Source organism: Phalangium opilio, unplaced genomic scaffold, assembly GCF_054372755.1.
Source record: "Phalangium opilio isolate 3A_F unplaced genomic scaffold, DU_Popi_V2 ptg000013l_1, whole genome shotgun sequence".
Lineage (NCBI taxonomy): Eukaryota > Metazoa > Arthropoda > Arachnida > Opiliones > Phalangiidae > Phalangium > Phalangium opilio.
In genome coordinates this window covers 7,433,398-7,447,613 of record NW_028324148.1, presented here as the reverse complement: position 1 = coordinate 7,447,613, position 14,216 = coordinate 7,433,398, and the positions used below count along the sequence as shown (strand labels likewise).

Here is a 14,216-nt window from a genome sequence, read left to right as displayed (position 1 = left end):
TCAAAGTTAATCTGGTTAAGTATCTGGTTTTTCTATCTTTGTGCTAAAATTATTATTGTAGGATAAGTTATTATCAGAAGGGAATAAGAGAGAAGGGACACACTTTATTTCTCCGTAATGCTTTACACTCGTAACAACAGTCTTACTAACCTCAAATCAACTACCCTTCACTGATTGGCTATCTAACTTCTGCCTTAGCTGTGACGTCACATAAGAAGGTGACGTCTCGGTTGACGAATAAAAAGTAGTTTTGTTTACAACTTTACATTGAAGGAGATAAAAATGGCCGAATTTCATGTTGATAAACGAAATCAAGTTGCGCAATTAGTTTAGATACACGGGTATTGAAAACATACCAAAATCAGATAATTTGAAGGTAATAAATAGATGAAAACTAATTATTCTGAATTAATATTAAAAAATACAAATTAGTTTCAATAAAATACATACTTGAGGTTATAATAAGAACGAAACATCGACAGCCCTAAGCCTTTGGAGAATGAAAATCTAGCAGACAAATGGGCCGATACCGCGGAGAACTTAAAGAACTATTTTTGCAGTAAATTGGTTAAAAGCTGTGTACTTGCGCAAAGTTTTCGCGGTTTTCTTGAGGTTGGTCAGACTCTCGTTACCAAAGCAGGCTCTAATGTCTCCCTTCTCTCTTATTCCCTTCTGTTATTATTATTATTTACTTGCCTTATGCAGTATCTACATTTAAAGCCCGAAACATAAGAGAATAAGGACGATAGATGACGAGCGCGAGTTTTGAAATTATAAGCCACTCCCATCAAAACATTGAACGTAGTCGAGGATGGGTAGCGAATTTGCTACGTTCAACGTTCTTCTTACATAAATCGGTTTTTGATATCGTGGAGTCAATGCCGTCTCACGACACCCACTGTGAAAGCGTCTTCACCGTATCCTTGCAAAAGACTCAACTCCTAGCTTATGAAAATAAATATAATTTTGTATATAACGAAGATTTCAAATGCAAATATAATGCGCAGACTAGTAGTAAACTATATTATGGATATTATGTCAGCTTTTTTTCATTCATGGCTACACGCTCATTGACGAGGAAATTTACGCTTTTGGGACATGTTGCCTAGACTTAATGACGCTGTAATGCTAGTGCAGTCAGATTCGTCATTCTTATTTCTAGCTTTGAACGAAATGTCATCAAAGGTCTGACTTTTATATTACCTAAAGAGGAGGAAGTTAAAGTATGAAAATGGCCATAGAGCCTGTTTTAAAAAGCACGGCCATCAAAGTTTCGCGAATCACTATTGTGTCTACTAGTGACTGATTGGCTTGCAAACTCGGAACTAAAATTAGTTCAGAAATTTATAATCTTTGGATTAACCTTCGGGGTTGACGCGGTTATAAAAGAAAGTGGATTCGATGGTAACGCCGCTTGATTAAATATCACAATATGCTCCAGAAACGTAAAAATATTGGTGATAAAGTGAAAAAGAGAAAAATTGATTCCAAAGTTGTGTGTGACTTGATGTGAGAGGTTGGGAATGGCAGACGAACCGTGTTTCCCTCCACACAAGTTTTACAAATCTGTATTTTATCACATTTTGACTGAGTTATTCCTATTCCTAGTTCTTTTTCTTAATTCAAAGATATATTGTGACACTAAATATACGAAAGGCTTGTGCTACCAAAGAGTTGGAAAGGTTCCTTTTTGTATTACAGTCGCAGAAGTTGTGAATGTTGATGCCATTCCAACTTCACCCTACTTGAGACATTTTGTAAACCGAATATAATAGAGACTGGTATTGAACCTCAGTGGCAGAAGCCATGAAAGAAATGTCTTCCATCTTCGGTTTATGGAATGCAAAAAAGTTAAAACGGAAGTTACTTTGCTGTCTCAAAATTATGAATGTTTCGTACTGTCCCTTTAATTTGCATTATATGAATCCCAGACAAGAAGCGTAGAATATAAAACTTAACAAAGTAGGACTATGCCTAAATAATTTCCAATCTAATAATATTTCTCCATAACAGTTCGTTTTTCTTATTTTTCAGCCTTAGAAATTAAACATCACAAATAAGTAGGTTATAAAATTAAAACCTTGGGTTAGAGCTATCAATACCCCATTAAAAGTTTAAGCCCAATGTTGCTCCATCATCTTCAATTAATGTAAATAATATAAATACAAGTTATACAACTTAAACTTAGTAATCGGATTAATTAATTAATCAGATATTTGATTCTGATCCCTTTAATTTTTCAAAATAATTACAAGTAGAACTAATTTTTCAATTTGTATTTACAAAACAGTTGTCACATACTTTTCAGTCATTCATTAAGAAGTAATAATTACATTCACGCGGGATAACATTTATACCACAATTTTAAATAAATATCACACCTTACGAAAGATTAAACTTGATTCAAACACAATAATGTAATTGAAATATGTATTTTCATTAAGAATTGCATATTGATAATCATATTATATATTTTCAATAATTTTACTAATCACTTAAATTTCAATTAAAATTACAATATCATATATTTCGCTTATTACGGATCAGCAACAACGCGTGACTGCAAATATTAATTTACCACGAAGCTATTGCAATTTCAATTACAGTTTTCAAAAATTAAGTCTACCTCACAATCATGTAACGTGATTTCTTGATACAGTAGATTCGAAAACACGGTAAAAATAGCAATAAAAATAACTTTCGAAGATTAATAACTTAAAAAATCAGGTTGTATTATCAGAAAACTTGTTACTGTAGAAATAAATTCATAACAGAAGCCAATAAGAACGCTTTCTAAAGGTGGAAGTTACCACCACGCGATTTCAAAGACGACCAGTTACCACGTCAGTTTGCAAATGTCTAGTTTAGTTTTTCAGTCTTTTGTCTTTATTCCAGATTTGACTTCAGGTTCAGGACTTGCAATTGTTTGAATAGGTTTAGCTTTACAACAGTATCCACAGTTATTGTATTTAGTGCCTTTATATTGCACCGGCAAATTCCACATCACCATTCTTATGAGTACGCAGAAAGACGATACAAAAAATGACTTAAGGTTTTTACCAAATACAATTAGGACTATTGCGTTTCTTAGCTAATCTTGACAATCCGTGCAAATTTAATATACCATGAGGTTTCAGATGTGCTTTACAGGTAGGCTAGTAGTAGTATAGTGTGCTGGCATTTCCCGACTTCACGAAGGAATGTTCTTATTGGCAACTGACAATACTCAATAATTCTGATAAAAAACTTTCAACAATAGCAGCGGCACATTTTGGAAAATTAAGTCGGCCAGTACTTATAGAGGAATTTATTTTTTGGTTTAAAACCGTTTTCACCTGTGTACAATTGTACTGATTATGTTAATTTGCATGCAGTACATTTGCATATTTCCCTATCTCGATAGCGTTTTAATAAATTAAAGGCAATTGTATTTAGTCTCTATATTACTTTAGATTTTTTAATAGAACCCAATACTTCTATCAAAAGTTGAAACATAAACTTCATCCATGGCTCCCAGTCTTTCAAGAACATGGGACCATTCTCTCATCACTGTCATACGAAATAACCAATCAGTGGTAACGTCTTTGACGTCATAAGACCACCGATTTTTCTCTTGAAAGTAATACACGATAACGATTGATACAAACGGTCATCACTGGCATTAGCGTCTGATTACTCTGCTTTATGAGCCTATTCATTTTTGTTCCGTGTGAGGTCCGAAATGAAAACAATTTTCGAAAGAGCCCATTGCTCAGCGTGATCATTGTACAAGACTATACGATTCACTGTACTTAGAGATTACGCGTAAACCTTAAAATCCCTTCCCTTGTGATTACGCGTGATCAGTGATCGTTGTACAGGGAATCTGAGACGGGTTATTAAATCTATATATACCGATGCTTTTGAATACCGCTAACAATCCTACATTTATCTCAGTAATTTGCTATAATTTTATTAGTTTAACACCTTATTGAGACATCCGAAACAATAATGCTGCTCGAAGAAAGTATAATACTTTTGGTTCGGAATCCTAACAGTTGAATAATACTTGGTGTTTTCAGAGTTTCGTGGTTGTGAGATGACTTTAGATAATACAATTCATATCAATGTTGATCGCCTATAAGATGAATAATCGCTGTTGTTCCGTATGGCTAGTGAAATGAGCGCAATGAGATCTCGAATTTTTCGAAAGAAGACTATTTATAGTAGTATAGGAAGTATCCACCATTAACACTGGGGTGTACATTCCACTCCCTGTGAAGAGCAAATGCAAATATTGCACGGCCCGCTCAGATCTTTCACAAAGTCATTCAGGTTATAAAACTTTCCGAATATATTACAACCTATAATAGAAAAAAGTATCTTAATTAGACATACAAATCCGGAAGATCTGCTTTCGAGATAACATCTTTGAGGCTGGTTCAAGCATTACACTATCACGAATAGCCTATCCTTCAATTAGAGGGGTAATTAGTAAATAAAAATACAACATTGAACTATAACGTCACCCTTTCATGTTTGTGTTTTGTGACAGTATCGTCAATTCGGACCAGCTCAACTGTACAAAAATTCATATTGAAGTTTCGCTGCACTCGAGGGCGCATACGGTTATTGGATGTAAAATGACAGAATGAGATGTTTTGACTAAGATTTATCTACAAAGGGATATACAATCTAAGCTTGTGTTGTTTTTACAGGCTGGTAGCTTTACAATGCATTGAAGGGTTGTGGCTAGCCTCTATGTCACAACTAACCGAGAGGGGCCAATATTAAACATTACTGTTAACTTCCACAAAGTTTGATGTAACGGAGAGACACGTTTTCACAGGCGGATTGCTTTACAATGGAAAGAGGAGAGGTGACTAGCCATAACTAACCAAGAGAACCTATACTAAATAATACTCTTAACTTAACAAAGTTTGTAATAAAATAGAGACTGGGTAAGACCGCAAAGGAAAACCCCTATGGTAGGCAACACTTATAGAGACATAAGTCACGTTTTGCAAGCCTAAATTGCACGGTCTTTTTAGAACAAGATTAGTACCTCTTTCAAATACAAATCTCTCCAAAGAAATTTTAGCCTGTTACTTGTGCTTTGTTCAGAAAAGATCGATCGATGATCCGCAGTCACTAAGCGTGTTCAAGGTGCATGCTGAACTTTGTAGTGTTATATTTTAAAGCGCTACACTTGACAGTGATATATTAATTACGCTAATTTCTTAGTGTACAGAGAATATGGGACTAAATAGCCTCTCTTAACAGATACCATATTTTAATTGAAGGGGGGCGGTCAACTTCCATTGTAAACATCTAGTCGAAATTGAATATTGAATACTGAATACTGATGTCTTAAAGCTTGATATATAATTGTTTACCTGAAACTTTCAATTGTCCCCAAACGCTGTTGTCGGATTCAACTGGTTTTTTCGATACTGTTAATGGCTTCACAGTGGTAGATGATGAATTTCTTTCATTTTCATCGTCTATAGGTTTTCTAGTTGTTGTAGGAACAACAGGTTTTCTCACAGGTTTCGTGATTTTAATCTTTGTTATATGAGGTCGTGAAATTTGAATAGTAGACCTTGACGGTGCAGGCTTACTAGAACTAGTACTTTCTTGCGTTGTCGTACTAATTAACTTTATCGGCACCGGTGTTGTCGTAGTGGTAGTTGTAGTAGGCTTCAGTTTAATAATTGTACTAGTGGTGAATCGTCTTGGCGGTTCCGTCGTCAAAATTGGTTTGACAGACGTTGAAACGGGTGAAATATTTTCTAAGGAATTGGATAACAGTAATATATTAATTCCAGAACATTATTGCCGTTCAAATATTTTTACCTGGGGCAATATTGCTGTCAGATTCCAAAATGTCACCGGTTTTTAATACGGAAAGTTTAACATTTTCTTTTTGAGAATTTTGATTTGCACTTATTGGTCGATCGTATACGTTTTCTGATACTGCAGGCTGTTTATAAGAAATTTCAGTGGTGCTGACCGTGCTGTGACGAAACGGTATTTTTGATGGAACATCTACTTGGGAAATTTCAGGTCTTGGCTTGGATAAAGGCTTTGTTTGTGTGGATTCTACATTTTCTTGGGTACCTGCAATGTTAGATGTAAGGAAATTTTGGTTTCATTTGTCGTTCTGTAATATAAAAAACTCCACACTGAATTCAATTCTGAATGGTAAACAAAAGGTTTCTCGAAAACAAACTGCTACTAATAATATGACAAAACATTAACTAAGCTTTGTTCTTGATTTTAAAGCGTCAACGACGTTGCAAAGAGTGTCTAAAATAACCCTGCTTCAATGTTCAAGTGAAAAATTGACCAAAAGTCCTAAACAAATATTATTTATCTAAATTAGTTTAAATCCTCTCACCACAAGTGAATCGAGGGCAGCAGTATCCAACAATTTTCTCCGCTAAGCAATCCCCAGACGGTGGTTCTGGGCAAGTTTGTTTCTGGCACAATTCCCTTCCGTAGAAACAGCGGCAAAGTTCACAAGGATTATCTTTAACTATCATTTCACCATTCTCGTACAAACGACTATTTGACAAGCATTTTCCTTGGTAGCCATAAAATGTTGTTAGATAAAGTAAGTGATTCACAGAAAACATTTAAATTAATTACCTCCTTTAATTTCTACAGTTTTCTGGGTTGTACTTGGGGAAGGGTTTGGGGTTGGAAATGGTCCTACAAAAATTGATCTTGTGTCGTTGGACTCCTGGCCAACGGCGTCCTCAGCAAGGAAAGGAATTACCTTAAACGGTCTTGGCTCTTTAGGCGATAAAACAATTTTTTTTACTGGTGGATCGGTTCTTCTTATAGGCTCTTCGGAATCCGAATTAGAAGTTATGTCATCGGGTCTGTAATAACTTTGTTGTAATGCACTATTCACTGAAAACTTTATATTCTATTAAAACTAACCCAGTATAAATAACATCGCCATCTGTGTCAACTTTCTTAGATATCACGTCTTTCAAGGGTCTAAAGTAAGCGCCACCATCATCTCCATTCAACGCGACACTGACGACGCTTCCTGGTCTTCCAGCTGCTTCAGGGGATACTTGAAGTACTTGTTTCAAAGAAACAACCCTCATTTCGGGATCAGATCGGGATTGCTTAACCTCATGGTCGTAGAGGTGATGTCGCCCAAAATCTATATCGCTGTTGGGATCGAACACAGATGGAGCCGTTATTATTTCCACTTTTTCCTTTGAAGGTAGCGATGGCTTTCGGTCATCAGTTTTGGTTCGAGGTCTGCCCATAAGTACTTGAGATTGCGGTTCTGTATAAATTGTATCAGATATCATTGTTTACTACGTAATCTAAGGTGTCAGTGTTATAAAACTACCATGAAGAAGTCCACTTCTGCGCTCAAATCCAAAAGGCGATTTTTCTTCCAGTTCTTCCTCTGGCGTCTCATGTTTTAAGAAAACCGGCTGCCTCAGCGCGGGATTGTTGGAAAATAAGGGCATTCCTGTCTCGGTGGCTGGTGAAATTCGGCCTTGAAGACCATGATCTCTGTCAAATTCGGCAGGAACGTATGATACAGGACCAGTAGGCACTTCACCCGGTATAATTGGCTTTTTGTTTTGCATCATCGCGAGAGGTCTTCCGTAGTACAACAAAGGATGTGGATCGCCGTAATTTCCTGGTAGAGATTGACTGTTCTGAGGTCTAGCAGAGGTGGCATATAGTGGTTTATTCGAAGCTGTAATACAATTATTTACATTACTTCTGACTTGTTTTATACCATACTAGCTGTTACGTTTGACCTATTTCGGATGAAATTAGTACGTTTGTTATCTTGAGTATTTTATGTAAGCTTGCAACTTGTAAGTATTATTATGAATGTGAATGTATTGTATGGCGGTGTCATAGTTCAGCATATGGTTTTATGTTCATTAATTCGTGATAGAATTCCTATACTAGCAAGGGGTTTATGAATAAAATTATCCAAGAGGGGTTTCTAATCAGGGTGCATTAAATTAACGTGTTTTTCAAGTCGTCTTTTTATGTTAGCCTTTTTTACTTAATTGAGAACTTATTCTAACCTAATGTCATAATTTTATGTGTGTTCTTTTAAAAAATACCTGTGCTAGTTTGTTTCTGTCCAGGTTCTTCCGTTATTGGTTTCCATCCATTTCCAGCTATTTGTATTTTTGGCAAAATCTTTGTTGGTGGCGCTCCAGAATTATGACTAGGGTTCTTGTAAATTGGCTGTACCGACGAAGGACCATCTTCATTATCCGTTATTCTTCTCCTAAAGTTTACGAAACCTTTCAAAGCATCTTCCACTTCAGGAAAATATATCAACCTATCATTTTCTCTAGTTGGTGCAGACTCGTCATCCCGAGATTGTACGGAATCCATATCAGGCTCAACGTTCTTGTACTCAGGTTTAAAATTCTCATGAACTTCAGTCTTTTCCTTGGCAATAGCTCCTTCAGTACTGGACAAGTCTTTTTCGTCTTCCGTATTCTGAGTAGTTGAAACAACCGGAACCTCAGTCGCGCTGGTTTTGTCGAATGGCGATTCGGTATTCATATCCGATACAACATGAGCTGCAATTACCTTTTCAATTACTGGGACGAAACTAGATTTATTTTCGACAGAGACGTTGGGAGCTTGAATAATTGGATGTGCTATTTCAATTCGCTCTGTTGTAATTAGGTTTTGAATGCTTTCAGTTGTCGTATTTACAGGTTCTGTGAATTCATGGGATGATCCTCCAATAAGAGTAGTCCCTAAATATATTGGTGTCAGTGTGCTTTCAAATGGAGTTTGTGTAATAGATTCAGCTGTCGTAATTTCGTTCTCAAAGGGTGAACTAGTTTTCGCAATATTAGCATTAAATGTAGTAGTCTGGAATGAGGCACTAATGCTATCTGTAGTTTCTTCTATCGCGTTCCTGGATTGAGGGTCATAAGATATTGTTGTTTCAGCGTCCGAAACTGAGCTGTTACTGATGTAAGATTCAGTGTGGGTTTGGTTACGAACATCTTCATTTGCGTTTACTACAATATCGGGAACTAACTGATTTGTTTCGTTCTCAGAATTTTTCTCCATACCGGAAGTAGACGCGAGACTAGGATATTCTGTCGTGGAGTTGGAATTATCCGACAGTTTTACAACTGAATAGATTGTTGTAGGTTTGGATTCAGCCTCCGTTGACGGTGAGATTATTTCCGATTTATTACTGAGTTCTTCTTTTTCTGCTCCAGAAAAATCAGACTCAGCTAGAGAAACAATGGTTGTGGGCGAGGATTCGCTAGGCATTAAGTCTGCGTCAGTAATGAAGTTGGCTTTGTAATTAGGTGAAACCGTTTTGTCTGTATCGATTTCAATATCTGAAGGTGTTATAATTGAGGATTCTTTTGATATTGACGTTTCATTCGCCTGTTCTTTAAATTCGTGAATTTCCAGTGTTACGTTGTGGATGGTGGATGAGGAGTCATCAAGATCCACCTTTGAGGATTCGTATGTGTTATTTTGAAAAGTTTCATCTACGTTGTCGTTCGGTTTGTCTACATAGCAAAATTGGCAATTAGAATCAATCAAAAAATGTTTTTGAAAAATGTTGGAATCGAATATAAAATTTTGACACCTATTCTATACAATATCTCTCCGTGTATTTATGGTTATCTATATTCGCATACTATCCCCAATAAATGTTAATTTTATAGACCATTCAATAGATGAGGATCCATATAAAGGATTTTTATCGACAAGTGTCCCTAAACTAATCATTTAGTTTTTAATAATAACTGAGCGACCCTCAAACAAAGCTCATTATCTCTAGTTGAGAAGATAAATTCGGAGCCGATAAACATACCACACGTGTATTCAACTGGACAGCAATGTCCTTCCGGAATAATAGGAATGCAACCCTCCATTACGGCAGAACATTCGACATTTTTGCATTTAACTCCATCTTCTGTACAGAAACAATTCTGACAATTAACGTTCGAAATAACAGGATCTCCCATGTTGTATATTCTTCCTTCATATTCGCAGACTATAAAAGAAAACGTCATATGTTAATATATTATCAGGTAAAGACTTAAAATATTATTGTCAACCTTTAGTTAATGCCACTGTCGATGCTTCTGATGTTGTAGTAGTAGTTGTAGTCGTGGTAGAAGTTCGATTTTTCTCTAAATTATAAAAGTAATCAATTATTAATAAATAACGGTTTGAATTCATTTTAAAGTAAAGGGTTCAATAAAGCAGCTCTCAATCATGGGTTTACAATTCACATGTGTCCCACAAGATTAAATTTCTAAATTACAAATCTTCGATGAGGTACCAATTTACATGAATAGAAGCTAGCCAGTAATTTACCAACGAATAATACCTAGGACTTTATGAAAAGTACTTTTTAAAAACTTAAATAAACATTATTTTGTTTGATGATTTATATCTAGCAGATAGCAGAAAACAAACGACAACAAAAATTATGGGACGTGTTTTTTGATCAAACTGAGTAAAACCCGCCATAGAAATATTTGCTACTAAATGCCATGTTTCGGCATTATTGACCTTAAAAAGGTGGTCTCCATCAGAAATGCGAAACTCTTATTGGGTCATTGACTAAATCATTTCTGAGTTAATGATCATTTGCATACGTCACCAATCGAAAGAAATAAAATAAAAAATGCAATGCTAGTGACATAGTAAGATTTTCATATTTCTTATTATGATTATATTTCCTAAATTCAAATACTTACTGCAACTGTAACTTGTGGGACAGCAGGAATATTCACTCGAGTATTTCGGTCGGCAGTTATCAATTGACAAATGACATTTTGGCTTAATGCACATCGGCTTTGATCTAATACAGTAGCAGTATTCGCAAAAAGACCCCGAAATAATGGCTGATCCTTCCGCATATAGTGATCCATTTATGAAACAACCTAAAATTAAATATTACGACCAATGTCAATGGACAACTAAAAAAATCTTATTTTTCATGCTTAAATTAAAAAAAAACTAAATTTAACCAAAATTGCTCTAAAAGTTCAAAATTTTCGGCTTTGAATGTTTACAAAAGTATTACATCTTTTCCCTTTCCTTTTGTCCTTGATTTAAAACCTCTTTAAATATCCTTGTAATCGAACTAAATATCTAATAAATCTAAGTAAAACTATAATTTACTTCGCTAGACTTGAACTAAGGTTTGAGTTTGGATTTCTTTCGAAATGTGGAATGTTTAATCATTCTATTTTTAATTTATACGTAGAAGGTAAAACGTATTTTTTACTCATTCTGCGCTAAAATAAATATTCTTTACAAAATATTTCTGGTCAAATTCAAAAGCAATTTCACTAATTTCATCTGAAAAAGCTTTAATTTTACGATGATAAGATGCGTAAAGAAATTATGACGCCACGTAATTACCTCCTTTAATGACGTTTAGGTTATGAAAATCGAAGTCATCTTCCAAATAAAGGAAAGAAGATGGGGGTGTTGACGTAACGATGATTGAACTATCATTTGAAGCGTGATTGTTCAGTTCAGGGACTAGTGTTGCAATTGGAAACGATGTGGTGGGATTTAATTCATCATTTTCCAGTTCTAATTTACTCTCTTTGTTATTCTGAATACTGGACTGGTTAAGAATATTATCTTTGTCAGAAGAATCTGGAATGTTAACGCTGCTACTGTAATAGGTTGGGGTCACGGAATGTTCTCTTTGTCCTTCATCGGCTAGTTGAAGGTAATCGTCTGATGGTAGCGTTTCATTCTCCTCAATTATTGACGGGGTTGTAGGTTCAGGACTCTCAGAGGTATCGGAAGGCTTGTCAGAGCCTAGAAGAGAGAGACATTTAAATTAAGTCATCTAATTGTTTAAAAGTATACTATTACATACTGCAAATGAAAGAAGGGCAACAATCTCCATCCTTTCTGGCTGTGAAGCACCCTGGTGGTGGTGATGCAAGCAGAGGACAAACCCTTAAATAACAAAGGAGGACACCTCTTGCGCAGGTGCAGTTCAGACATGGCTGCTCCGTCCTTACCATTTCGCCATGATCATAGCGGTAGTCTTGATATAAACATCCTGTGAAATGCAATATTTTTATAACTTAATAAAATTATTTCGCAATCTTCTTATATATATATTTTCGAAAGTGTTATGTTTGTTCCTTATGCGCAACCACAATATGTTACTCAGTTTGACAAAACTTTACTGATGATATCAGTAATACTAGAGGAAGATTTTAAAAATGGTTTGGTTCAGATACTCAAGGCTGGGCCCCTGAAATCATGGCTCTTAAGTCTGTTAAGAACTATATATTTTAGTCCCGTGGCATTTTAGCTTTAGTAACAGGCTCTATTGAAGAATCTTTTTTATTGAATTTTGAAGTTTTTAAAAAAGCTTAGAGTAGGGCCAAAGATAAAGAATGACTTTTTAGCACATGCACAATTTAGATGATTGTGGAGATTTTACGCACTTCCTCGGTACCAAGTAGATTATCTTTTTATCTAGTAAATAATATTAGATAGATATTTATTGGTGGAACTATTAGTGTCTGAACTTAGTTTCGGACCTGGTTCAACAAGCAAAGTGAGTCATATGGACACAAAACTGGAAGTTCTGCAAAAAAAACCTTTGACGTAATGTTTGGCATATTGACGCTACTGGGTGTATATATATTCTAGTACGAAGAATTTCTTTATTCGGATTCAAAGAGAATCTTACTATATTGGGTGGTATGTTTTTATATATACTGGCTAGGAAGATGTATTGAAGGGAACAAAAATATTGTGTTAAAAATCGCCCCTGAACTGGTACTAATTCTACTACTTATTGCAAACATTCATGTTATCTGTATTTAAAGTAACATGATCATGCTTTTTTATGTTTAACCATTTTAAACACTATTAGTTTACTAATGGGCGAATTTAATTTTTCTTAAATTTACTATGGTGATGTAGTGATTTGCTGACGTCACCGGTACGAAATTTGTCTAGAAGGGACTTACTCAGAGGACGAGTCTGAGAGTTTGATAGGTGTTTGAAAGAAGGCTCGCCTATTGAAAATTATATTCCATTTTCTATATTTTCCTTGATACTTGCTATCTACCTAAAATGAAAACCTTAATCGGCTAATCGTCAAGGTCAAAGTTTAGAGGACTTATCGGCGGATCTTACATATAGGTAGCGAATATCAGTGTGCACAGGTAATTTTTGTTCGGCTAACAAACGTAAAATCTCAAATAACTTCCTGATTTATTTTGAAACTCAATTACACTGCTAGTCGGGATTAATCGGACTTCATTAAGTGATTAGTCAGGGAAGTGTTTAAGATATGTACAGGTGGCGATGGATGGAGGATTTGCGGTACAGCCTACCCTTTGGGCACTGGGTAGTCAGTGCCTTGGATATAATTTACCTTAAAACCCTTAACAACCTCATTAACAAGAAACAAAACGTCATTAACTCCAAATAAAAAAAAATAGTTTCTAATAAGTTGGAATATGAAATTCTAAAGAATGTGAACTTTTAAATCTTTAAAAAATTTTATGGTTCAATATTTACAAAATATTTTTATAATTTTAATTTTTCTTTCTATTCAACATAAACAACTACCACGAAATTAATGAATCGTTCACTTAATAACACCAATTATTGCCATAAAATATCGTTTAAATATCTTTTAATTATAGCAAAACTTTGCTGAGAAAGTGATATTTTCTGGTAATTACACCTCGTGTTTACGACATTACGGTTCAAAGCATCATTGGTACAATATTTAATTATTTCTTATGCTTCGTCAAGCGGGCAGCTATCAGTTTCAGCGAAGTGAAAGTGGGTGTCAACAAACTCGGTGTATTATATTATCTTTCAACATCCACTTCTATTGACCGTTGAAATAAACTCACTGCCCCGATTAACTAACATAAAACAGTGTTACGCTCCACATTACTTAGAAAATTTCAACGAAGCAGATCAAATACTCAAGATGAGACTGTCCAAACGAAGACGCTTATCGTTTTATGAATAAAATCTGTTAAACAATGAGTGGTTTGTGTTTCTCAACCTATATTTTAGCTGTGAGTTTGACCAAATATTGCCAGAACTTCATTTTACTGCTATCGTCAATTATTCCACTACGAACTTAACATTATCTTACCGGACAGTAATCAAAACCTACTATAATTGAAATTATTTCCTGACGCGATAATTGAGTGCGAAAAAGTCTTTTACAA

General features: G+C 35.2%; 1 protein-coding gene across 1 annotated transcript in view; it reads right to left on the bottom strand.

Moving 5' to 3' along the window:
- Positions 1-2,215: 2,215 nt before the first annotated feature.
- LOC149708765 (uncharacterized) overlaps positions 2,216-14,216 on the bottom strand; it is a 34,201-nt gene continuing 22,200 nt past the window's right edge. The window contains exons 3-15 of the mRNA XM_089864285.1: positions 11,876-12,064; positions 11,404-11,814; positions 10,734-10,919; positions 10,086-10,160; positions 9,839-10,021; positions 8,097-9,530; positions 7,355-7,714; positions 6,928-7,288; positions 6,631-6,866; positions 6,380-6,565; positions 5,836-6,099; positions 5,376-5,771; positions 2,216-4,343 (exon numbers count right to left, since the gene is read on the bottom strand). Of these exons, the coding sequence (XP_089720411.1) occupies positions 4,228-4,343; positions 5,376-5,771; positions 5,836-6,099; positions 6,380-6,565; positions 6,631-6,866; positions 6,928-7,288; positions 7,355-7,714; positions 8,097-9,530; positions 9,839-10,021; positions 10,086-10,160; positions 10,734-10,919; positions 11,404-11,814; positions 11,876-12,064 (4,397 nt within the window). The 3' untranslated portion in view covers positions 2,216-4,227. The remainder of the gene's footprint in view (positions 4,344-5,375; positions 5,772-5,835; positions 6,100-6,379; positions 6,566-6,630; positions 6,867-6,927; positions 7,289-7,354; positions 7,715-8,096; positions 9,531-9,838; positions 10,022-10,085; positions 10,161-10,733; positions 10,920-11,403; positions 11,815-11,875; positions 12,065-14,216) is intronic.